General features: G+C 36.3%; 3 protein-coding genes across 9 annotated transcripts; 2 read left to right on the top strand and 1 right to left on the bottom strand.

Moving 5' to 3' along the window:
- The first annotated feature begins 1,046 nt into the window (after positions 1 to 1,046).
- Positions 1,047 to 14,420, top strand: LOC111503243 (uncharacterized). Of its 6 annotated transcripts, XM_074182031.1 has the most exons (12): positions 1,047 to 1,175; positions 4,160 to 4,405; positions 6,915 to 8,042; positions 10,034 to 10,126; positions 10,774 to 10,827; positions 10,957 to 11,016; positions 11,440 to 11,574; positions 11,647 to 11,715; positions 11,752 to 12,441; positions 12,601 to 12,672; positions 12,804 to 13,877; positions 14,272 to 14,420. In XM_074182031.1, exons 1-12 carry the CDS (start codon positions 1,073 to 1,075, stop codon positions 14,319 to 14,321), a joined length of 3,774 nt encoding a protein of 1,257 aa, XP_074038132.1. In that variant the 5' UTR covers positions 1,047 to 1,072; the 3' UTR covers positions 14,322 to 14,420. The 6 variants fall into 6 exon arrangements, with proteins under 6 accessions (XP_074038132.1, XP_074038129.1, XP_074038130.1 ...); XM_074182028.1 differs by having other exon boundaries at positions 11,440 to 11,715; XM_074182029.1 differs by having other exon boundaries at positions 11,647 to 12,441.
- A 121-nt stretch (positions 14,421 to 14,541) lies between these two features.
- LOC141485406 (uncharacterized) lies at positions 14,542 to 18,841 on the top strand. Of its 2 annotated transcripts, none has more exons than XM_074182032.1 (2): positions 14,542 to 15,783; positions 17,533 to 18,841. In XM_074182032.1, the coding sequence occupies exons 1-2, from the start codon at positions 15,675 to 15,677 to the stop codon at positions 18,621 to 18,623; spliced, it is 1,200 nt and encodes a 399-aa protein (XP_074038133.1). In that variant the 5' UTR covers positions 14,542 to 15,674; the 3' UTR covers positions 18,624 to 18,841. The 2 variants fall into 2 exon arrangements, 1 of the variants encoding a protein (XP_074038133.1); XR_012467183.1 differs by lacking the exon at positions 14,542 to 15,783 and adding an exon at positions 15,790 to 16,020 and having other exon boundaries at positions 17,533 to 17,667.
- Positions 18,842 to 20,620: 1,779 nt separating this feature from the next.
- Positions 20,621 to 26,128, bottom strand: LOC111503244 (uncharacterized). Its single transcript, XM_023157506.2, has 3 exons — positions 24,100 to 26,128; positions 22,538 to 22,752; positions 20,621 to 21,961 (listed from the first exon to the last, which is right to left on the bottom strand). The coding sequence occupies exons 1-3, from the start codon at positions 24,731 to 24,733 to the stop codon at positions 20,972 to 20,974; spliced, it is 1,839 nt and encodes a 612-aa protein (XP_023013274.2). The 5' UTR covers positions 24,734 to 26,128; the 3' UTR covers positions 20,621 to 20,971.
- Between the last annotated feature and the right edge of the window lie 256 nt (positions 26,129 to 26,384).

The following is a 26,384-nucleotide window of genomic DNA, read 5'->3' on the forward strand; positions in this document are numbered from 1 at the left end:
TCGTTCGATGATCTTTAAAAGCGTGTTTTTTAGTTTTTTAAAGTATATTTAATTTCAGAAAATTACTTTATTAATGCCTGGCTTGAAATTGACTCGTTATTACAAAAGCTACATAATTTTTTACAGAAAACTAGTTTTTCACGAATAAAAAATTAACCAAACCTTTATGTTTCAGTAAGTATTGAGAGTCAGTGCTATTTCATCAAATGAATAATTTCATATCAAGGACCTATGTCCTTGTCCATGTTTTCATTATTTTTTTCACGTCAACAAAAATGTGTGATAAAATGAACCTCCATTCTCATTGGAGGCAGGTAAAATATGAAAACACATATTTTTATAGGAACCCTGAAAAATCACTGAGAAAAAAAGATTTGAGAGACATCTGTCATAGTATTAGTCAGGAAAGTAGTTGAATTCTTATGAACATTTGGAAATTATAATCTTCAGGATTTTCTTAGTATCCGAAAAATTATAAAAAGCATGAGCCGTGTTAGTTCTACAAATAACAATTTTTTATAACAGTAGAGTGTCGCCAGATCTTTCTCAATATTTTCTAGGCAGACAAAATTATTCAAAATTATTTCAGGAGCCTTGCACCGGGCCCTGTATCTGTAGAAAATTTCATTTCAATTATCTGCATTTTTATCTTTTTTTATGACTATTTTATTGCCGTGTTTCGAATATCAGGCTAAATAATTAGCTTTCAACGGCTTTTGAATCATTCGTATCCACAGATTCAATATCTAAATGAAACTTACTAAAGTGGTAAATTTTCCTGGAAGAAATATTTCCTTATCTCTAGGCCGCAAATGTTTTTTCTTCGTAAAAATTGTTTTTGAATTAATAATAAAGGAAAATTCCATTGAATAACAATGCCCTGAAAAAATGTTACCCAATTTCATGCCAATGCAAATCTGGACATTAATGCAATTATTCATTTCCAGAATGTTCCTATCGCGAATGTTTCAGATATGACGTTTCGTTCTTACTGGCTTAATGGACTGAAAATATTTTCGAAGAATTCTTCGAATAATAGAAATTAATGTGAAAATCGATACCTATAAATATAATGGCTCAGCTTTTTGCAAGCATAGTTTCATTTAAAATGCGTTTGCTTCTAATGCTATTAGTTGTCGGTGCGACGTGTTCAGTTTGTATTTCAGGACACAAAGGTGAGTGCAAAATGCTCCTAACTTCTATCTTCGTAGACTATAGGTATTGCTGTTTCTCCAAACAAAATATTTCCGAAAAACAAAAAAAATATAAATTAATTAATTTTTTTGTCAATCAGTTTAAACAAATTTCCATGAAATTTTGACTTTCAAACCTCATTCTTCAAGTGAAACACTTCATAATGATAATTGACCCTATGCTAAATATGGTTCAAAAATTTTGCATTAAAAAACGATTGAGTACTATTTTCTTTCATTTTGTTGGCAAAAGTTCTCCCTGTTTGACCAATGTCGAAATCAAATGAAAATTTGTTGGATTTCATATTCATATCATTTTTCAGATTTTCAATTTTGATCTTCAACCTTTTTTTGAATAACTCTACATTCCTGCATAAATCCGTTTTTTAAAAATGAAGCAATATTTGTGATAGATTTTCCAAAGTCAATGTTCCATGATACTGATTAACGGAAAAACAGATTTTAAAACAGATTTTAAAACTTCCTTGATTTCCCATTGTTATCATGGTTAGTCAGCCACTATGCAGTAACGATGACGGTGCAGGTGAAAGGATAATCCAAATTTTATTAAAAATAATAGCTTCATAAATGAATATTTCAGTTATATCAAAATGAGTTTCGTTAGTCAGGTGGAATTTTACTAATGTTTGTTAAAAATTACACATTTTTATTCGATAAAGCATTATTTGGGATTCAAGCAGTTCTCAGGCTTACTCAGTTCTAAAAAATTCTCCCTTTTGTCGAAAATAGAGTCATATATGATATTATTCAAATTTTGTATTAGAACCCGTATATGAGACATATCCCAAACACATATAAGGAGCATACTAAGTTTAGTCCTCTTATAAGAAGATCTTTTATGCTTGGAATAATGTAATTGAAAAATACGGATATTTGACAGATCGAAATGAAGATATGGAAGAAATATCATTTATTACTCTTCTTGACACGCAGACAAAGAAATACACTGATTTGTTGTAGTGGAACATTAAAACTTCTACAGAAAATATAAAGAAGGTTGATTAATCGCGTTGGTTATCTGTTTTCTTGTGAATACACCAATGGTGAGGCATACAAATAACGTATTGGTATCCATCCAGAAGAAATTATAGAATTATTAAAATAACCAAACTCACATCAATTTACTGGTCATTGTTTCCACAAACGTTTTGCTACATTGTTAGTGAACTTTGGAGGAGACATAACCATGTTGAAAATGCATGGGAATTGGAGATCATCAACAATAGCGGAAGGTTATATTGAAGACTCTATAGCTGCAGAAACAAATGTTAGTGAAAGACTTTTCTTGGATCCCAAAGAACAACATTGCGTCGGTTGTAGCAGTACTTCACAAATGAATATTATTATCCTATGATTATCAAGTGGAATACTGTTGAAAAATGTTCGCACATTACTATAAATATCCACAACAGAATATCCTATAATATCATTGATATTATAGTTGGAATTATAATGAAATTCTGAATTTTGTCGTTCTTTTCGTAAGTACTTGCGTTCAATTATGTTTTCCACAAAAATATACTTACAGTAATTTTGGAGTATGGTTTTTGGTCGGGTGCTTATACAGAACGAGATTAAAAAAAGAAAAGTCTAGGTATTAAAAATAATTTTTAATGCCAAAGCATTGAAAATGTCACCTCAATGATCAATAAATGTCACTGAAATTGACGTTTAATGCCAATCGGATGAAAAAAGTATATTTTGATTGACTGTTTGAGTCACCTAACAAATTTCTGAGCTTGAACTTCACATATAATGATGATAATAGTAATAATAATGATAATGTGTGTTCATTCTGGTCAATGTAGGATACATGTAGACTTTTTACATTTGGAAAATTATTTCTGATCCTAGGGCTGACATCAAAGGCGAAATTCAAATCAATAATTCGAAATTACTGATTTTTTCTACCAGTTAACCTCACACAGCTTAACATTATGGAATATGCGTAGAATAAAGATTAAAAAAAAACAATAACAGAGTCTCTTAACAACTCAAGGAATTGAAATATACTTATTATTTGATTCATTGCTCTCTCAAAAAAATTCATATAGTATTTCTCAAAACTAATCACATTTATTTTTTAAATTTCTTTTGGTATACCGTCGTTCACGTAGCCAATTTGGTAACTGAAGGACCGTTTAAAGAATTCATGATGGTGAATTGGTGGAGTAAAGTGAGTAAGAGTGAATCGGAATCTTCGTTATGATTTGAAATAAGCAAGCTGCATGCATCTGCCTACGCATTGCCATATTCAACCAACCCGTTTCATCCAATTTGTTGAAAATACTTTTTCGCCTTCGAATTCCATCAATAAGACATAAACAGGAATTCTGAATCTTTTGGATTTTTTGCACGTAAGAACCGTACACTGAATCAGCAAAGTTCATGGTAGACAAAACTAAACTATCACATAACATTTTTCTTGTTGCATTTGTGAGAAAGTTTCTATTTCCATTAGGAATCTTAAGAGTTCCATAAGCCTTCTGAATAAGTTTTATTGTGTGGGTTTCGAATCTCAAATTAATTTCGAGAATGAGCCCCAGACATTTCGCTTGATCTAAGAAGGACATGTCTTTGTTAACGTGACAATTTTTGGCTTGGTTCCAACTAGACAATGATCAATTGCAGTTTCAAAAAAATTATTCATGTCTCAATTAACTTGTACATAAGCCTTAAACAAGCTGACTGGTATAAATAGAAAGAAGTAGTGGAGCTAGGATTGAACCTTGTGGCACTCCCGACTTCAATTCAAGAACGTTCGACTGATTGACTCCTACTGTCACACTCCGATATCTTTCCCTCACATGATTATTAAAGAATTAAATACCATCTTCAGATATTCCTATATGATTCCAAATTGACATTAGTATAGTGTCAAATGCCCTACTAAAATCGATAAAAATTTCTATAAGGATTTTCAGTAACTCCGTCAATATTTTCAGCCGAGGAACACAAACCTGTGCACCCTCACGAAAAGCTACATCATCCGAAAAACATCCACGAGAAGAAACACCATCAGATAATCCATCAAGAGAAGGCCCACCATGCCAAACCTCACCACGAGAAAGCCCATCATGTGGCAAATCGACACCACCATGCAGAGGTGAAGCATCATGGTCACCATGCGAAACCCTTTGGGATCAGAGCCAATGATGAACATTGCTCTTGGGTCTGCCATGGGTCGTCTGGTAAGTAGGATAATAATAATGATGATGATGGAAATATTTATTGTGGGATACTAAGAGTGCTTGCATCACAAAAGGTGGCAATTCGGCTATAGCCGTTCTTCCATTCCACCATAATTGTTTCACATAATGTTCACTAACTAGTACCTTAACCTAACCTAACCTAACCTAACCTATTGAAATTTAATACTTAAAAGATTACAATAGATATTAAAACAGACATTGAACAGTTTTCAATCTGTTAATTTCACTGCGGAGTGAGTTGAATGATGAATTTAATATTTCTGTACTGATATTCAATGAAGCAAATACTGAGTTTTATGAGAAGTGACCTTCAAGTTTTTTTGTTGGGTGCTGGGGAATTCTAAAGTCATCAACTCTTATATTAATATTCTGAATACTTGATCGTCTTATGAATATAGTATTTTCGATAAGATTAACTTGTTTTCAGAAATAATATTACCTATATGTAGGTATTTTACTAGGTTGATTACTTTCTGTATATACAGTGTCACTATCAAAGTTGGCAACATATGGGATTCTTTCATCATTAGACATTACAAAAATAATACTCACACTTATTACTAAGCTTTAGTAGCTCCGTCACACTGGAACCCGCTTTGACAAAAATCTATCTTTTTTTTGCCTACTTTACCTACAAACGATACTAATAAAGGTAATAATGTTAATTTTTTTGTAGTGTTATTGGTTATTTTAACTACGAAGGACGAGTAATAATGTGCCAAAAAGTTCTGAAATAGGTTCTAAATGATTCATTATACCTATATATATATATATATATATATATATATATATATATATATATATATATATATATATATATATATATATATATTCGAAAAACAATTAATTTTTTTTTTGCAAATGCAGGTGATATGCAAACGGACCTCAAATTTAAAATTTTTGGAAATTCTGCTTGACGAAGGCTATAAAAAGCGAAACCTTTTTCAGTAAAAATCAAAACAAAATAAATTATTAGTGAGTTTTCATATTACTTTCATCGGCCAGTTTCATTCAATTTTCTATAAGGACAGTTGAGTCCAGAAGTGCATTAGTGGTTCAGACTAGTACCACAAATAAGACTTTGAAGTTGTTGAACCATGAATGCTCTGTCTTTGGGCTCTGGTTCCATCTCGATCAGATTCGCACAAATTCGCCTTGAAAGAAATACATATTTCAAGAATAGTAGACAAAGTAGAAATTGTGTTGTGTAGCAGAAAACGTCCTTTATTACATATTACGTTTCACAAAAATATTCAAGGTCTAACCAACATTTTTTCAAAACTTCAGCTCCTTCTATCAGTTCGAAAGTTAAGACTTTCAGGAAATATGAATATTACTGGAATTCTATGCCAACATCAAACCGTCATTGTATCCCCTTTACTCGTGTTTCAATCACCAAGTGATCATCTCCAAGAGAACTGTTATTACCTTTAGGATTGTAAAAGTTGTTACTGGAAGAACCAAAAGCAGACTCAAGATTCGACCTGAAGAACCTGCTACTCTGACGTTGCGGTGGTTGTACAAACTGTGGAACTGCAAAGGCTGACTCTCCATCAGATCTGAAAAATCTATTGTTTTGTTCGAAACTACCAAAATTAGGCTGGAAAGATTATTGAATATAGAAAGTATTGGAGTTCTTGAAATCATTGACGCCATAATTGCGGGACCCAGTATTCTGTCTGAAAAATTGTTATTTTGAGGTTGCTTGTTGAAGTTATTGACAAAAGACGATCTGAACTTTCTGTTGCTTCAAATGAATTTGTTCTTGCTTGTTCAGGCTCAAATTCAGTATGTATATTTTCTGCTCCAGAGCCTTCTGCTTCTGTTCTTGTTGATATTGTTGGATCTACAGTTGCTGCTTCCTGTGCTCTTCTAATTTGAGCCTTTTCTGTTCCAATTGAACTAACCTAATTAGCTTCTGCTGGGCCAGCGCAATTCGTTCTTGCTCAACGGTGTTGATTACTTGGTGGCTGTTCGCCAGTATAGATTTGTATATCGGTTCAACTTTGTTCGGTTGACCAAGTTCACCCTGATAATCGGTGGAAGCTGCCACTGAAAAAGCTGAAAAAAATCACTCACTTCTGTTGATACCGTTGATGCAACTGTAGTTAATTCCACCCTCGAACTCGTGATTATTTGTTCTGAATTTTCATTGTTCTTTTCTATGCTGACAATACAGGGGTGTTGGATGTAGGAACATCGAAGAGTTCTCGGTGGTTATCGTAGTCGTACTAGCAGTTGTTACTATGAGTGGCGGAGATGGAGATGGTGTTGGGATGGAACCCCAGTAATATTCATTACTAGGTATACCAAAGGTTCCAAACAATGTATCACAAGTTCAAGAAATATGTTTAAAATATGCTTCCTAGATATAAACATGTTATTAAGAAACACCCCGCATAATTAAAAATATTTTCTAGTCATTATGACCTCTTCAGAGTTTTTTTTTGTACTGAATGTCAGCAATTTTCCTTTCTTTCGTTTTCAGATAAGGGTGGCCGACAGGTTCTCTACAAACAATCTCTCATAGCCATCTTCAGCAGATCCACCAAGGCAGCCGTAATAGTTGACTACTCGTCAAAAATAATAGGCGTCTTCAACGGAAAACAAGGCACCATCATCGTGGTAAACATTTCAGAAAAAGTTCGCTACCACCTGAAGAGCGACAACGATGAAATCTGGTCCAACTTCGACGATTACTTCCAGAAACTCTCATCTTTGCAACCACTATTGAAAACCGCTCAAGAAAAGGGCCAGAAGTCCAGCCTAGACAATTTGGAAGAACCAGTAAAAGGAGAGTTGGAAGAAGTCACACAAGGGCTAGGAGGATCGAGACCTCTGCCACAGGAACTGGCGTTACTTGAAAAATTCATCGAGCAACTGAACGGTCCCCTTGGCTTGGTGTACAAGGGCTCCGGAAGTTTCAAGATCGCCAGTTCAGTTGACGGATTCCTTAATGTTAACCTGGCAATAGCCGAACTACTGGGGTACTCTGAAGGAAAACTGAATGAGAGAAACATCAACTTGAACGCTTCCCAAATTTTCAGAGCTGAAAGTGGAGCCGAAGTGCTGCTGAATGTTCTGGCCCAAACTGGATTGCGCTTTGACCTCATTAAGCTGTTCGGTAATTTGGCAAACTCCCCAGAAAAGGTGCTGAACTTGCTCAAACAAGCCAGCAGCGGCTCTAACGAGGGTGTGGATGGATTGATAACGATCTTGGTTGACTACGCAGAGCTTTACGTCGGAAAGGGTGACGTTCAGGAACTCATCAACGCAATTTTGAATTACAATTCTCGCGTGCAGGATAGCCAAGATCTGGGCAGGCTAGTTAATGAGACATTGACTGTGCTGGAGAACCAAGACAGAGTTTTCCACAATGCTCCAGGATTCTCAATATACTTGAAGCTGTTACGAGGATACATCAATAATGACTTTATTTTGAATAACATCAGTCTCAATGATCTTGTCGTTATTTTCACGTCAAGGAGTGCCACGGATCGTTTCAACTCGATAGCGAAGGTCTTGTCTCACCTCAATCCAGCTAGAACCATTCCGGAGTTTTTCCGTTCACTTGGGAAGCAATTCAGTCAGATCTTGGGCGGTGGAGTGATACCAGGTACGTTTTTGTTAATATCGAATGAAGTATTATTCCTTACAGGGTTTTTAAGGGTCGATAGATTTGTGTTATTGAAGATCATCGTGGGCAGATGGTCTGATGCTGAAGTAGTGGTTATAGGAAAGTATGATATTGTTCGCATACAAGATCACTGGGTCTACAGGGGGAAATTATGGGAGTGGTAGAGATCCGGGGAAGTCATTCCACAACAAAACTTCAGAAACTCCACTAATTTTGTACAGAGGGAAAGGGCTGAGGAAATCGCCGTTGAAAGAGGTCATTTATTGTGGCCAACAGCTCAAACATTTCAAATGTACACGATAAATTAACCTTTGTGAATATAAGATGTGGAGCAGTAATGTAGGTACGTATGAGAATCTTCGTTAGGAAATGGAATGTGTTTGATGAGGAAAATGGTTTGGATCATTCGAAAACCCAGAAAAAAACTGGGAAACCTTTGAATTGGGAAACTTGCTAAGAACCGTACATATACGCAACAAATAATGTCCCACAACTTGAGATCAAATGAGAATGTTCTGCAGAAGAATGAAGATCTTCCATAGATGAGAGAACAAACTAGAAACATTTTTAAAGTGGAAGGGAATCAGATTTATTGGATGAATGAAATAAGTTCCTGAAGGAGTACAACAAAGCACTAATAAAATTCAAACGACACAGAGCAAAAAAGGAAGAAACTAAGGAAGGGTTCAACATAAACCTACCTACCCTAGTCGGCCTTGGTAGCACTTACCGAGATGATCTAGATGGAGATTCCAGATTGATCTAGAATCAACACTTAGACAGGTAAAACGAAAGGTGTAACCTGATATAACAGTAATACCATCACATTACTGGTACTTGCAGGTCGAAATTTGTAGCTTTGGAATAGTACTTGTCAACTATATGGAAAATAACATTGACATTTTGTGGTAGTGGGTTTCACAAAATGGCCTTCTCAACTAAAATATTTTCAACTTCCGGTCTCTTTCCGTTATACCGGAAGTTGAGGGCATTTTTGAATTTCTCAGCAAATTTTAGGCCCACTTTGTATAACAATGCCTATACTCAAATTTGTTAGTTTTCAAGATATCAATTTTTTTCTGAAAAATTTGACAGTTACAGCATTACTCCGAAAAAATCATAACTCATAGACAGTAACAGTTGAAAATGTGAAATTTCACAGAATCACACCTTAAGCATGAACAGGTCCATCGAATTTTCGAAAATAATTTACAGGCTGGTCGAAATTTCCACCTAAAACATAACATCGAGAAAAGTGATGAAACACAATTTTTTCAAATGGAAACCATACACTATTCTATTATATGAATACTACCAAAAAAAAGATATCAAATTCATAAAGAATGTCCTATCTCTAAAATACACCCCTGGCAAGATATATCCGATTTTGTGAACACGATCAAAATTTGGAGAGGTGAGAAGCTGTTACTCTTGATTCGACGTTACGTGGAGAATAGTTCAAGTTATTCGACATAGGTATTTTAATGTTCCCTGCTGCAGGACATGAGTATAGTAAGGAAGCAGATGATTAAATGGGCCCATGAGAAACATATAATGGGTATTTGGGAGTTTCAGCCGGGAATACTACCGGAAAAATATTCACAAGAAAACTTCTGTATCAGCTCAGAATTATTAGAGGGTTACTCTTTGGACATCAGCCATTTAACATTAGCTGCAGGTGTTGTAACAAAGAGACAGAGGCAGCTCCTTGTTTTATCCTGGATCAGGAAAGCATATAAACATGATTGTTGTGATGGATGTCATGAAAAGATGGAAGAAGTAGATAAGTCAACAAACAAAAAAATTGAATCAGGCTCAATGAAATTTTGATCAGTCAATGGAGAGACAAAAAAATGACTAATGCCATATTGCGGGTAGTCAAAATCATTCTGTCTTTGGTGGTCGGGTTATGTTTATTATGTTATGAAATTGAGAGTACTTCCACGATGATTGAAATTTGTGTTCTACAGGAGTGGGAGGAAATGGAGGTATCAACCAGATTGTTGAGAGCGTCACCGGCATACCAGTTATCGGAGGAATAGTTGGCAGTATATTTGGCGGAGGTTAGTATAAACTTTATTACCTGTATCTTTCTTCTTATAGCTTATAACCTCCTCTACTGACTTGCATAATATTTCAGTTCCATCATAACTTCATTCTATTAGAGATAACCTGGTATAGGTAAATGATTATTTATGACATAATCGTGATACAATTTGTCAAATACTTGGCGGAATTGTATAATATATACAGTTTGCAATTTTTTCAATAGAGGAATTGCTTGCACACATTTTCAATTATTCAGTAGCGATAGTTTTTTGGAAAAAATCAAATTAAAAGAATTATTTCTAATTATATTCCACCCGGTCGCAATTAGTTTTAGTTATTGAAAGATTGATAAGTTATCTGAAAAATATTTTACAAACACAAAGTTGAAATGTAAAAAGATATACAGAACGGGTCAACGTACTGCAAAGCAGAACAGCCAGAGAAGATTTTTTTTGTAAAAATCGACAACCATAAGTAAGAGGGGCAAGTTTTGACCCAAAAACAATTCCAAAACGTAAAACTTCCTGAGAGTGATTTCCATCCCCCTTTTTTACTAGGAATAGGGGTTGAATTAGACCCAGACAGGAAATGATTGAGAGAATGATCGAATTTCATAATTGAAGAGGACTTGAAAACTGACAAAAATCATTTCATTTGACAGGTAATGGATCTGGCAGTGGTGGTTCAAAAAATGATTCTCACTCTTCTGGATCAGGTGAGTAGTCAACTTGGATCACTTATAGGGAACGTAGGAAAACTCCAAGGTTGATTTTGAGATATTTGCTGGATACATTTCAGATGGATATGGTAATACAGACAATAAAAATGAATTGATTTTTCACAGGAGGGGGAGAAGGAGGAAGTGGATCCTCATCTGGTGGACTAGGAGGTCTTCTTGGATTGGGTGAGTCAATTTGACTAGCTTCATTTCCATGAGGTGTGTTGAATTTTTTATAGTTACCATAAGATGAGCAATCAAAACTTCATTCAAATGTTCACATAACTCTACAATTTTTGTAAAAAAACAGTTTAATTACCACATAGCACTTTCAGTCATCTCCAACTCTTGAAGAAGGTTAAAAAAAAGTATGTTTTACGTTTCTGAGAAGTTATTGAGATGATTGAAAATGAGTTGACATATGAAGAAAAACTAAGAATTCAAAGCTAAGCATTAACAACCCATTCACGTTCTATTATTCTGCATAATTCACTGTAAGCAGTGAATTTTGCAAAATATTTTTGAAAGATATACAAAATCTGTGACACCAATAATATCTTCAACAGAGTACGTTTTTATCTTTCTATGAATGAAAACATTTCTTACTAGGTGGAGGCTCAGCTGGTGGAGATAAAGGTTCATCTGGAGGAGACAAAGGCTCATCTGGTGGAGACAAAGGCTCATCTGGGGGAGACAAAGGCTCATCTGGTTCTGGTTCATCAGGAGGAGACAAAGGTTCATCTGGTTCTGGTTCATCAGAAGGAGACAAAGGCTCATCTGGAGGAGACAAAGGTTCATCTGGTTCTGGTTCATTAGGAGGAGACAAAGGCACATCTGGTTCTGGTTTATTAGGAGGAGACAAAGGCTCATCTGGAGGAGACAAAGGCACATCTGGTTCTGGTTCATTAGGAGGAGACAAAGGCTCATCTGGAGGAGACAAAGGTACATCTGGTTCTGGTTTATTAGGAGGTGACAAAGGCTCATCTGGAGGAGACAAAGGCTCATCTGGTTCTGGGGGATTGGGAGGAGACAAAGGTTCCTCTGGATCTGGATCATTGGGAGGAGACAAAGGTTCATCTGGTTCTGGTTCATCAGGAGGAGACAAAGGCTCTTCTGGAGGAGACAAAGGCTCATCTGGTTCTGGAGGGTTGGGAGGAGACAAAGGTTCCTCTGGATCTGGATCATTGGGAGGAGACACAGGTTCTTCTGGTTCTGGTTCATTAGGAGGAGACAAAGGCTCATCTGGGGGAGACAAAGGCTCATCTGGAGGAGACAAAGGTTCATCTGGGTTTGGAGGATTGGGAGGGGATAAAGGTTCATCTGGTACCAGTTCTTCGAGTGGGGACAAAGGTTCATCCGGTTCTAGTTCCAATTCATCAGAAGGAGGTGAAGGTTCATCGGGAGGAGGCAAAGATTCATCCAGTGCTGGGTTATCAGGAGATAAAGGTTCATCTATTTCTGGATCCTTAGAAGGAAGTTCTGGTTCTGGATCAGTGGGAGGAAATAAAAGCTCATCTAGTTCTGGATCACTGGGAGGAGAAAAAAACTCCTCAGCTTCTGGATCAACGGGAGGAGACAAAGGCTCATCATCGGGAAGTCTTTCCGGATCAGGTAAATGATTTATTAAGTTCAAAGTAAAAACTATCTTGAAGGAATACCAGGCGTACATTTATCGTATCATAAATTTTTTTTTAATACCTATAACTGAAGCTGAAATCATTAACCGACATTTCGAGAAAGTGTGAGTTCAAAAAAGCTTATTTCTTACAGTTGAGGGAGGAGTTAAAGGATCAACCAATAGCTCGTCATCTTCTGGACCGTTGGGTGGTCTTTTTGGACCAGGCAAGTGTTTTAATTAATGAAACTCTCCAACTACATGAAAAACTCATGGACTTATTTCTCATAAATGAATTAATGAGCTAATGGATTCATATACATGTTAACGTCTTGATATATCAAAATTGTTTCGACAGGCTATGGAGGTGGAAAAGAAAATGATGGGGGGAGTAAAGAAGGCGGTGGAAAAGGTAGTGGAGGCGAAAAAGGAGAAGCAAGTGGAGGAGGGGATGGAAAAGGAAGTTTAGGAGGAGACGGAAAAGGAGAGGGAGTGGGAGAAAAAGATGGTAAAGGAGGTATAGATGGTGGAAAAGGAATAGGGAAAGATGAAAAAGGAGAAGGAGCAAGTAAAGGAGGAGATAGCAAAGGAGGTGCAGACGGAGGAATAGGAATCGGAGGAGACGGAAAAGGAGAAGGAGCAGGTAAAGGAGAAGACGGTAAAGGAGGTGCAGATGGAGGAAATGGAATCGGAGGCGACGGAAAAGGAGAGGGAGCGGGTAAAGGAGGAGATGATAAAGGAGGTTCGGATGGAGGAAAAGGAGATGGAATAGGAGGCGTAGGAGGTGATAAAGGAATCGGAGGAGATGGAAAAGGCGGAGAAGGAGGCGGCAAAGGAGATGGAAAAGGTGGCAAAGGAGGAGGGCAAATTGGGGTAGGCAATGGCGGATCCATAGGAATTGGTGGTGGAGGTAATGGCGGTGCAGGCGGAGGCGGTGCCATAGGTGTAGGTGGCGGAGGAAAGGAAGGAGGAAAGATTGAAGTAGACGGTCAAAGTAAAGAAGGAGAGAAGGGAGGACAAGTGGGAGGAAAAGAAGGAGGACAGGGAGCTGAAAAAGGAGGTGAACACGGAGGAGGAAGTTTGTCAGTGGGTGGGGGAGGAAGTGGTGGTTCAGGTGGAGGAGGTGCAATAGGCGTGGGCGGAGATGGAAAAGGAGGCAGTGGAAGTGAAGGAAGTGGTGGTGGTGGTGGTTCAGTCCACAGTGGAGGATCTTTCTCGGTAGGTGGAGGTGGAAATGGAGGCTCAGGTGGAGCAGGATCAGTTGGTATTGGTGGAGGAAAGGAAGGGGGTGGCTCAATTGTAGCCGGCAGAGGCGAAAACGGGGCAGGAGGAAAAGGCGGTGCCATACAAGTAGGCGGTGGAGGAAATGGTGGCACAGGAGGAGGTGGATCAGTAGGTGTAGGTGGAAATGGAGGAAAAGTTAGTGCTGGCGGTAAGCACTAAAAGTTTGTTTATATTATCATTCTCAAACTATTTCAGTAGGAGTTAATAAATAAACTGATATATAGTCTGCACAATCTATTTTGTAAAGAAGAAGAATATAGTATAATATCCTCATTCAAGTTTGGGATCGCACTTTGAAATATGAAGTTCACAACTTCACTCATTTCAAATATTTTAGAATAAATGTCGTTTCAGTGAGCGACTGCTTAGTAGTAGTTATTTTGATAATTTACTTGTTCTTTGAACAACACTTTATTGTGAGCTTCTGAACTATTGTAAGCTAACAGCGGAGAAGCTATTATATCAAAAAACGTGACATCATGATTTTGAAAACCGTTTTCAACAATTGAAATCTCATTATATAGTGTGATTTATTTTTTCAGGACAAGGCAGATCGCATCATATAAAACCAAAAGAAAAACATCATCACTGACGTACCACTCTGTTGCAGTGTAATAAATAGATGGAATTTCGATAATATTCATTCAGAAAAGTAATAATTTGTTTTAAATAAATTTAACCAAGTTAAAAAGTTGTTTTTATACAAAGTGTTTCTCGATGTAGGTATGGTTAATCTTACAACTTCTGTTGAGTACAGAAACACTTTTCATTTTTCATTTTAATATTTCTTCTTTATCTGAAACCAATTATTTTAAAAATAATTGGTTTCAGATAAAGAAGAAATATTATAAATAGGTAAGGGGGGCGAGATTGATGGAAATATTGGGCCTGTTACTCTAATAGAGAACACGCATGTTTCATCTCAAACAGAGGTAGAATTTTCTCAAAACTCTGCTTTTTTTCTTGGAAATAATGAAATTCGAAAATAGCCTTTTGATTCACAGATCCCAACTCGGTGACAGAGTTGAATATGATTACCTATTAGTCAGTTTTTCAAGAGAAACATTTTAGTTATTATTTATTTAGAAATGATTACATACATCAGTTTTTGGAGGTAGTCATTCCAGTACCCGTACTGCTAAAACATATAGAAACTGTACTCTAACTTGAAACGACTTGAGGAAGAAATTCAGATTATAGTACAGGATCCCTCTGCAAAATAACTACGTTCATAGCGTAGTTAATCACACTCAAATCTTTACATACATTTATGAATAGAAGTCAGTCAAAAAGTAGCCGCAAATAGTTTTAATTAAAAAAATGTTTAATAATTTTTGGTAATAATGTACTTATGTAAAGATTTAGAAAAGCCATGGGTGCCATTCCTCATTCATCCGCAACTACTTCGCAGCCAGGTATAAATAGGTAATATTTTGGTGTATTTTTATGTTCATGACGTACATGCATGTTTTTTACATCGAATTAAAGCTCTAATTCTGTTAGTCATATCCTAGATATATTCAACTACCAGATTATACAAATCAAAAGACATTTCTCAGCCAACTAACAGTTTTGTTTTTATTTTTTTTATATTGATTCACAAATTATATTATGTAAATACATATTTCTAAATGCCACTGTTACTCCCTATTCTGTAATTGGGTTCATCCTGTAGAATAGTGTATGAAATAAATGAATAAATACATACTTTTTTTTCGAATTGATAATAAAGGATAATTCCGCTAAATAACAATATTTGCAAAAAATGTTACCCAATTTAATGCCCAGTTTAATTCAACATTAATGCAATTATTCATTTTCAGAGTGGTCGTATCACAAATGATTCAGGCTGTTTCATTTTCACTCGTTTAATGGATGCAAAATATTGCAAGAGATAATTATTCGAATAATCGTACTCAATTAATGTAGAAAACGATACCTATAAATGAAACTACCTCAGCCTTTTGCAAGCATAGTTCCATTGAAAATGCGTTTGCTACTAGTGCTAATAGTTACCAGCGCGACATGTTGTGTTTTCATTTCAGGACAAAAAGGTGAGTCTTTGAAAAAATCTCTATTTTCGCTGACAAGGTATTGCTTCAAACGAAAAAACCTGAAGTATACATTTATTCCGAAGTTTTCTGCAAACCTGCTTCAACAGTTTTCAATACCGCAAAACTATACATGACTTATTCTACCACTAAGGCGATGGGAAACAAATTCAATAGGGAAGAAATGTCCATTTTTGATTGAACATAGTGAACTTATGGGATGTTGAGTTTCTTCTGTAGGTGAGTCTCAACATTAAATAGGAGTACTAATTTGGCATGTCTACCCTAGAGTTACAGTCAGGCTTTCTGCAGGAGGTATGGCTTCTGTAGTAATAAACGACTGTTCGGTTGATCCATGATTTATCCGATTCGCAATGAAATTCAAATATTTCAAGCGTATTAAAAAAAATCATTTTATTGTGAGATTTTCACTGAACAATTTAACAAAAACGTAACACGTGTTTCGTCATACAATGGCTTATTCGGGCGTGTCTTTACTAACTATATTCTACACATTCAATGCTTTATATACTTAATTTCACAATTTGAAGTCCATGCATTTTGAGTACCTGAGTTTTAGTATATATATATATATATATATATATATATATATATATATATATATATATATATATATATATATATATATATCATCAGTATGCCACTTCTTATGCTAGCTTTGCACAGAACTCAAAAAGTCATTTATATTTAGGACGCAAAGTTTTAACCCACCTTGATGACTACCAAAAAATCCCCAAATATTAATATTTTCAAATCCAAACATAAAGCATTACTTATCGAGAAAAATTGTTACAATATTGATGAATTTATGTCATAATTCTCTCATTTAACCTATTTGACAATTTACTTTTATATCTGTACCATTATTCAAATAACATATTCCGGATTTGTTTTTCAAATTGAAAAGGCGATTTTATTTTCAAACGTGCATATAAAACTACCTCAAAAATCATGAAATAAAAATTAATTAACAGAATTCAGCTTATTGAAAGAGAAAAAGAAAAAAAACACCTCAAAAGTGCTGCTTTGTTCTTTCCGGCTCATTAAAGAGGACATATGCCTCTTCACTCACAAGCGATTTTGGTGAAATTGGGGACACGTGTGATTCGTTGTATTCGTGCCACGTGCCACTATATGGGTGTCTGCCATTTGCTGTGTAATGCCCGTTGTAAGTAGTCCCACTGTGATTCGAAAGTGCATATAGATTGTAACGACAAGGAGCCACATTGTCTGCTGCATAATTACTCATATCTACTCTGAATCTTTCCGTTGCAGAGAATATTTTCAAATGAACTACTAAAATACGACGAAACTTATGGATTGATAGAGACCTTGAGCATTTTCTTCTTTTTTGCACCTCGAACAGGTTAGTTTTTCATCTTCATCCAGGCTTTCCTCTTTTGTGAAGAAATCCAAGCATTTTGACAAACTCAATTGGCCAGTTCTTTGTGGTATAGGGAGAGACAAATCCCAGAAAAGATCGACGGTTACTGATCCACAGTGTGTGCACTTCATAGTAGATTTTAATTGACCAACAAAATTGTCTACAATTTTAGAGTTGTTCATGTTCAAGTATCTCAGGCACGAGTCCGCTGTCGCTCAATTTTTCGTAAATCTCCGTTAAGATCGGTTTGGATTTCTCAGTAATTCCATTGAGTTCCTCATGTGAACCTTCTAAAACATATCGAAGGAATTCCAAAGTGATATTTTAGCAACATTTACTTTTTTCAGATGAAGGAGACCGACAGGTCCTCTACAAACCATCTCTCATCGCCATCCTCAGCAGATCCGACAAGGCAGCCGTAGTAGTTGACTACACGTCAGAAATAATAGCCGTCTTCAACGGAAAACAAGGAACCATCATTGTAGTGAACATTTCAGAAAAAGCTCGTTACCACCTGAAGAGCGATAACGACGACATCTGGCCCAACTTTGACGATTACTTCCAGAAACTCTCATCTTTGCAATCGCTGTTGAAAATCGCCCATGAGATGGGACAGAAGTCCAGTCTGGACATGTTGGAGGAACCAGTGGAAGGAGAATTGAAAGAAGTGTTCAACGACCTGGGAGGATCGCTGCCTCTGCCACAGGAACTGGCACTGCTTGAAAAATTCATTCGGCAACTAAACGGTTGCCTGGGCTTGGTGTACAAGGGCTCCGGAAGTTTCAAGATAGCCAGTTCAGTTGACGGCTTCCTTAATGTTAACCTGGCAATAGCCAAACTATTGGAGTACTCTGAAGGGAAACTGAACGAGGGAAACATCAACTTTGACGCTTCCCAAATTTTCAGAGCTGAAAGTGGAGCCGAAGTGCTGCTGAATGTTCTGGCCGAAACTGGATTGCGCTCTGACCTCATTGAGCTGTTCGGTAATTTGGCACACTCCCCAGAAAAGGTGTTGAGCTTGCTCAAGCAAGCCAGCAGCGGCTCTCACGAGGGTGTGGATGGATTGATAACGATATTGGTTGACTACACGGAGCTTCACATCGGAAAGGGTGACGCTCAGGAACTCATCAACGCTATTTTGAATTACAACTCCCGCGTGCAGGATAGCCAAGATCTGGGCAGGCTAGTTAATGAGACATTGACCGTGCTTGAGAACCAAGACAGAGTTTTCCACAATGCTCCAGGATTCTCTATATACTTGAAGCTGTTACGAGGATACATCAATAACGAATTTGTTTTGAATAACATCAGTCTCAATGATCTTGTCCTAATTTTCACGTCGAGGAGTAACAGGGATTGTTTCAAATTGATAGCCAAGCTTTTGTCTAACATCAATCCAGCTAGAACCACTCCGGGGTCCTTCAGTTCATCCAGATAGCACATCAGGCCCACTGCCCCAAAAACTTCTGTCTAGCCAGTATTCACGCGTATTTTTTTTCTCGCCGTTTTCGGATCAATCAGTCGTCTCAAAAAAACATTGTATTCACTTCTGAGTTAGGGTCTAGCTAGGGTTTACAAAATAGCGGACCTTGATTTGAATCTGGACCGCCAACTTATTTTGTGAGGACCTTGTGTCACCAAACAAACTATCTCACATATATGTATCTTGAGTATGTAATTACATAATTTTTCACGCGCTTTATCTTTGCTGCGGTTGATTCAGCAAAGGAACGTCGCAGAGGGGGGAGTTTGGGAGGTACGCGCTCACTTCGTTTGGGTCAACATATGTTTGTGAAGCAGCAGTTTTCAAGATGGGCTTCATTAAAAATAAATTCCATAGCGGTCTTAACGACGAATATAATCAAGATATAATGACAATAGTCTGCAGAAACTTTAGTCCAGATTTTGGGTTGATTGTGAGGGGTGAAATATGTCATTTTGCTGAGAATCCTTGGTATTTCCTTGTATTCATAACATTTGATTATGATTTAATAAAATAATGTTCCAGTACCTGTCTGTTTTATTTATTCATCACCCAACTGCGGAAAAAAGGTATTGTTTTATGACATTGTATGTAACATACACCGAAAATTTATTTCTTAATAAAAATTGGGGCAATACGGAAAACTTGGATTTAAGTTGTCGAAATTCCAAATTTCTGAACGGTGTACAGGGGAGAACAAAAAATAGAAATTCTGATCAGTAGTAAACAACCCTTATTTTCGGCATTATTGAAAAAATCCATTTTTTTATGGTTCTAGCCTCATAAAGACTACTAGTATCTCATATGGCCTCCGTCATATTACTATAATAATATTTCAATGCGAAATTCAGTCCAATTCATTATTGGAACCGGTACATCGATTGAAAATAGTTTAAATTTTTACTAGTTTTTTGGTGCAAAATTTTTAATTTACTCTGTATGTTTGTCCATAATAACTATCAGTATGATTTATTGACGAAAAATAATTGAGTAAATTAATTAATGCTATACAATTAAGTAATACAAATCTATACGTTTACGATCTCTTTAATCATAGTGTTACCTCAAAGGGTCGTCCTAATTTACATGGATTAGAAAATGTTATTAGGCAGTGTTGTGCCAGTACATCGAAATCTTCTTTAGAAAATGTCAATAAAAAATGTTATGCACGAACAATAAAGTGTTTGGGGATGGAAGGGGGACATGTGAAAGTTTTTGTAATTTGGTTTTTATTTATGTTGAATACATATGTAAATTAGGACTAACATTATGATTAAAGTGATCGTTAAGTTATAGATTTGTATTACTTTGTTTAGCGTTAATTATTTCAGTCAATTATTTGGGACGACATCAATCTCTGAAACCAGCTCCTGAAATTATTCTAATTCAACGCTATTGAGAAATGCCAATTTCACGGCATAAGAACAGTTTTCCCAGATCAAAGCTCTGTAGTTGAAAAGTGAATAGAAACATTCATGTTATGCTGAAAGTTTCTTCAGTCGTCTAAGAAGAAATATACATCTCAAAAGCTTTATTCCTAACTCAATCAATGTAATTAGACCAGTTCAAGGCGTCCTGGGGTCACATTCCTGACGGTCAATTTACTCCTGGTAATACTACAACAAGTGGAAAAAATGATTTCCTGAGTTTTTTCTTCATTCAATTTCAGCAAATTAGCATCGAATATTCTGCCAGAATCTCTGCCATTTTCACAGTGGTAATCAATTTTCGTGAGAGCATAAGCGATGTATTATCAGTGTACATCACACATTCATGTGGAAGAATATGACAAAAAGGATTATTCATTCTGAATAAGTGGTTCATAGTGGTTCGTAGTGTTCATAGTGGTTCATATATGAGGAAGGGTAGTAGTTCACTGGAATATGATGAGAAACGCAATCCAATATCTTACTTGGGTTATGCAGATCTCACCAATAAAAAAAACTATGGAGTTCATTTCCTAGGAGACCTCTGCCCCCTTCCTTGAAGACTGTAATTACTCAGCTGATTTTGAATTTATTAACTTTACATGCATTGAAATTACACTTGAAAATGAACTCTTACAATTCATTATAATAATCATTATTTCCTCAGGAGTAATCATACATATAACATCCGGTACCTCCATTTCCAAAATGTCTAGAAACTGTGCACGAATCAAAACGACTGAAAAGAGGAAGAATCCCAACTTTCATGAAACTGAAAAGAAATAAAGTGTTTTAGAAATATTTTGTACACAGTATCTATAAAATATCGCCATCAATTTCTAGACTTTCTAGCGTCCTTGTATATTTACTACTAATCTATTTCATTCTGATCCATCTTGAATACCAGCATTCCGAAATGAATACCACTATGCCAGCCAGCCAACCCATGCATAGCAGAAAAAGTGCACCCTGCATCATTTCCAGATCAATGTAAAGGTACTCCATAGAATCAACATATTTAGTGAAAAACACCTCCATGAAACCTTGGCTTTCCGTGCGCAGATTATCGAACATATTTTGCACCAAACCACCCTCCAAGAGCCTTTGAGACACCTCCGAGAAAACCCTGGAAAACGGCGAGTTCTTTTGGAGGATTAATCCAGCATAGTAGTGGCCTATATACTCCCCCAGAAGTTTGTAGTACTTCCATTCTGAGGCGGGCAGATCTTCTATCTCATTAACATACTTATCTCCTAAGACTTTGACGTAAATAGCCGAGTTTTCTGTACGATCCAGAATCTTCCGACCTGGAATATAAAGTTCCGCCAACCGCTGCAAGACGGGATTATCCAAGGATCTGAAGTATTTTTGGTAATAGTCGAAATCGAAGACCCAAGGTATGTTATGAGCCACCATGTCTTCCAAGGAATGGATGTCTTGGGTAACTCTAGGATGAGCCGAATTGCTCGTTAGTCCCGCCGAGTAGTACGTAGAGCAAAGGAGGGAGAAGACGGCCAAGACCAGTAAAAGGGTGTTGATGGATCTCACACCTAGATGAAGTGTCTCTGAAAAACTTCTATAGCTTCTCCACTGTCTGAAACAGTAGAGTAGTACCCTCATAAGTATTAGTACTCCAAAAATGGCACAGTATACGGAGACTTGTAAAGGCTGGAAAAGAAAGGTGGCGATTGGTAAAAGCTGGGGTTTCTTTACTAGAAATGTTATGGAGACTTGGTAAATTGGCTGTGTGAAATGTATCCTTCGGGAGACGCTTCTTATCAGCCAGTGAGAGCAGACAGCAGCATCTCTTTCTCTTTGCTCAACAAGATCCAGTGTGTGGTTCCATTTGTCTTCGTTCTGAAGAATCTGGAATACCAGAGAACATTTATTGATTGGGAGGCGATGTTTCTACAGAATTTAAAGTCAACTCAGAGTCAAATCAAGTTATAGCCAGAAGCAAAGCCTAAGTTATGTGCAAGAAATTTGGATAAAAAATGATGGCTGATATTTTTTCTGGGAAATGTTACAGGTTCTGAGTTTAAACATCTGGAAAATAATCAACGAATTTGAAATCTGAGAGGAAATAAATATTGAAAATACTAGAGTCAAAATATGCGATCAAGTTAGTTGATGAATTGAAAATAATATAAAAAATATGAAATAAATATATAATGAGTACGACATTTGGAAGTAAAGAAATAGTAATTTGTGAGTGCAGGTCAATCAAGTCAGCTTTTCCCTTTTAATTTTTCATTCTTTCGTTTATCACTGTTCCTGCCTTTGAATTATTTCAGCTTTGAGCCACTCAAAATTTATATTTCATTTGCTACTGCCACTATGTAGAATGTGATACATTCACTTAGTATCAGGGAAATTTTTTTAGACTTTTTGTCCACATGTGTAGAAGATACTGCAATAGAGGAACTTAAAATCAACTCTTACCTCATCTACGTAATACTTGACGGGCCAACCTTTCGTGATTTCATCGATTATTCGTGATTCTAGTCCTTTTCTCAAAGTTCCATTTTGAACATACCAAAAAGGAGGGCAATGAAATAACGACACTGTGAAAAATTTGCCGGGGGCAAATTTCGGAGTCCACTTGTTCCTTCCAAAATCTGACCAGCGCATTTTAACGTTTCCATTTATTTGGTTCACTGAAATGTTCCAAAATAGTTGTTATTTCTCTCTGAAATATTTTACCAAAAACATGTGATGGAGTCAGCCAAAACTTGATGAGAATCCACAGTGTATTCAATACACAGTTTTACAAAAACACAACACGGGTTTCGATATACAATATCTTCTTCAGGCATGTCTATGCTAACTAGAATCTACAATCTACATATACAATGTTCTATATGTATTTTTTTTTCACAATTAGGAGTATCTGAATTTAACCTACCTAATTAATGTTGAAAATGTGTACCTGAGATTAAGAATGAATCAATTAACAGTTTATGTATCAATTAATTATACTATTCATGATAATAAACAATTTTCAAAAACATTTTCTTATACGAATATTACTGGAGTTTTTTCCCGACACCAAATCGTTATTTTAACACCTCGACACGTGTTTCGATCACCAAGTGGTACATCTTCAAGAGGAAGATCAAACATACGTTGAATCGTTTTCGAGATAGAGGTTGGAGAGCATTTAAGGTGAACCGGTACATTGAGATGACTAGTGTCAGATCAGATCAGATGAAATAAAAAGATAACTTTTTTTGAAGGTGGTTGATAATGTTTCATGGTGAAGTTTATCAGTTCGGACTCTCATTGTTTACTATGATATGATTTGAAATCTCTGAAATAACAAATGGAAATGAAAATTAAAAAGAAGCAAGAAACCCTGAGAAGAAATTAGAATAAAATAAAAATTAGGCAAAAAATCGAAAGGTTTCAAGTCAAGTTACTTCACGACGTTTCGGTTGTTTGTATCCACAATAGTCTTCGGGTGATGAATGCCATTCTCATTATTCATTACTCACAAAAGAAAAAATTAACATAACGTATAAAACTGGCAGCTCTTTGGAAAGACATGTGAAAAACAACAAGTCAAACATGGACAAAGATAGCAAATCAGGGGTCTACAAACCAACATGTGGCCTAAAAATGTATATAGGAAGGCCTTCAAGAAATTTCAAAACGAGAATCTCCGAACATAACGAAAGTTTGAAGCCATCTTTCAGAAAATAACCATGATTTCAATATGAACGAAATATTACAAACAGAAAGTTGGGGACAAAAATTGAAACTGCTGTAATCTCTGGCAATCAATAAAGGCAAACATTCAAATTTATTTGTTATTTTTATAAACTACCTGCTTTCCTAAAAGTGATATTGTCTTGTTATTGATATTGTTGTTATATCACCTACTGTTATAATTATTATTAATTTTCATCAAGCTGCGGGTCAGTGTACTCATGATTTTGCACTTTTTTGATATTCTTTGTACTAGTAAAATATCAGCAGTAAATTATTCTGAATAATTCTCTTACCAGATAAAATAGTTTTGTTCCTATATAAACTTTTCACCCTCAAATTCTTGCCTCTTGCACTTTCCACGCTGAAAAACTGCGACTTCTTCTCCGGCTGCAAATTTTCCACAGTGATGACATCAATAGCAAACTCGTTGACTAAATTCATCATCAGTTTTTTTGAAATCTCCGAAGCCTTGTCGTACACAAAAATCATCCTGGAATGAGGCTGGATTAAATCAGGAATCTGTTTCTTGAAGTCTTCGTCGAAAATACTTCCAAGAAAATCATCAGCTTGTCTCAGAATTATCAGAGTGTCGCAGCAAGCTTGCTGTAGTTCTGATCTGACCGCGCTGAGCTGAGAAGAGGTGAAATAGTCTACAGAAAATGAATTCAGAGAGAAATTAGTCAGAGTTAGAGCTTTCTCCAGTTTGGGACTGATGCTGGTGTTGTCGTGGACGAAACATATCTTGCCAGATCTGAATACCATTTCCATTATTTTTCCTAGAAGGAATTCTTCGTTTTTCGGTGACATAAGCACTGACGAAAAAGAATATGGCAAGAGGAAGAAGAACAATATTTCACTTGAGCTCATATTGATCAGAGGTAAACTTGAGGGAATGCAGTTGTAATTCACGAAGGTGAGTAATTTCATTTCAAATCATCTAGTTAGTCATTTATTGATATTAGGATTTTATCGTACATCTACGAGTTTGTGTACTTGTTTACTTTCGAAAAATTGCTGCCTTTCTTGGAAGGATGATGTTATAGTGCGGACAAATTTATTAAAATATCAACTGAGCTAAAAATTGTATTTTAATTTGTGAGTAACCAGTAAAAACTGTTTTTTGTATAGTTTTTGTCTTACATTTTTGCCTCATTCGAGAAGAAAAGTAACCAACAAAGTTCTCACGTGATTTTTACATCAATTTGACCATAAACAAAGCCCAAAAATTAGGTTTTTATGCAATTGTCAACCCATATTCAAAGTTTAGCTGCATGATGAGAATTCGATTCCACTCATTCTTTATGAATTACAAGAGTGTTGCCAAATGTGACTCGACGCAACTGACATAAACCTTTTAGTTTGGACAATGCTTTTTTGAAGTAATTGTATACTGAACTAGCGAGCCGCCCCGGCTCTGCACGGGTGCAATGTTGATACTAAATATAAATTCACCCACTGAAAATTTAAGGGCATGGAGAGGGCATGAAGTGATTAAAAGATGATTTTGTTTTATGGATGCTCCTTTTTCCCTCGCGGTTGGCACCCCAGTTGGAATATTTGAAAATCCTTTCTTATTGCATATCTAGGTACAACATAAAACGAACCTACATACACAATTTCAGCCTCCGAAAATATAGCGGTACAGAGAAATAGTGATGAAAAGGTAATTTTCATATATAAACGCTCCCCTTTTACATCCACGGGGGCGCCTCAGTAGGAATATTTGAAAATCCTTTCTTAGTGCACATATATACTGAGTTTTAGCGCTGTTTGAAAACAGTGTTTTTTAAATTAAATGATTCTGATGTATGATTCTACGCACTCTGCGAGTGCGGAGAATCATAGATCGGTGAAACTAAGAGGCCATTGAAAATTCGCATTGTTGAGCACAAGAAACACACACAGCGAGGAGAAACCAGCAAATCCGGAATAGCAGAGCATGTTTGGACAATCATAACTGGTGGCCAATCATGAATATATAATTATGGCATCGAAACCAAAGTTTAATCGTCCCTATGGAAGAGCTTAGAAGAGCCACAGTTCATTTCAAATAACTGGCGTGGTGCATCAGGAGTTTAGGCCGCATGGTCTTACGGTCAATAAGGATTATTATCTTGAAGTTATGCGCCGCTTGCGAGGAGCAATACGAAGAAACCGTCCGGTATTGTGGGAAAACAATTTATAGCTTTTGAATCACGTAATTTCTGGTTCGTAATTTTTTGGCCAACGACAACACCGGAATCGTACCTCAGCCACCGTATTCACCAGATTTAGCCCCCTGCAACTTTTTTAAGTTCCTAAGATTGAAGTGCTTATCAGAACTGCTACGAGAATTGGAAAAAACGCTGACACAAGTGTATTATACTTGAGGGGGACTACTTTGAAAAGAACAAGATATGAATTGATGAATAAATGAATATTTTTGAGAAAAATGAATATTTACCTTATTTTTATAACTGATCTCGTAGAAGTTTAGGCTATTAACAAAAATCTCCCAGACTTCTTTGGTGGCAATATTTTCTAAACACCCAGTCGAAGCGAGTCCAAAAACTAAGTTGGAGGAGTTGAATCTCACTAT

This window comes from Leptinotarsa decemlineata, unplaced genomic scaffold, assembly GCF_025532065.1.
Source record: "Leptinotarsa decemlineata unplaced genomic scaffold, Ldec_3_MD MMD2_tig00026328_RagTag_RagTag, whole genome shotgun sequence".
Classification (NCBI taxonomy): domain Eukaryota; kingdom Metazoa; phylum Arthropoda; class Insecta; order Coleoptera; family Chrysomelidae; genus Leptinotarsa; species Leptinotarsa decemlineata.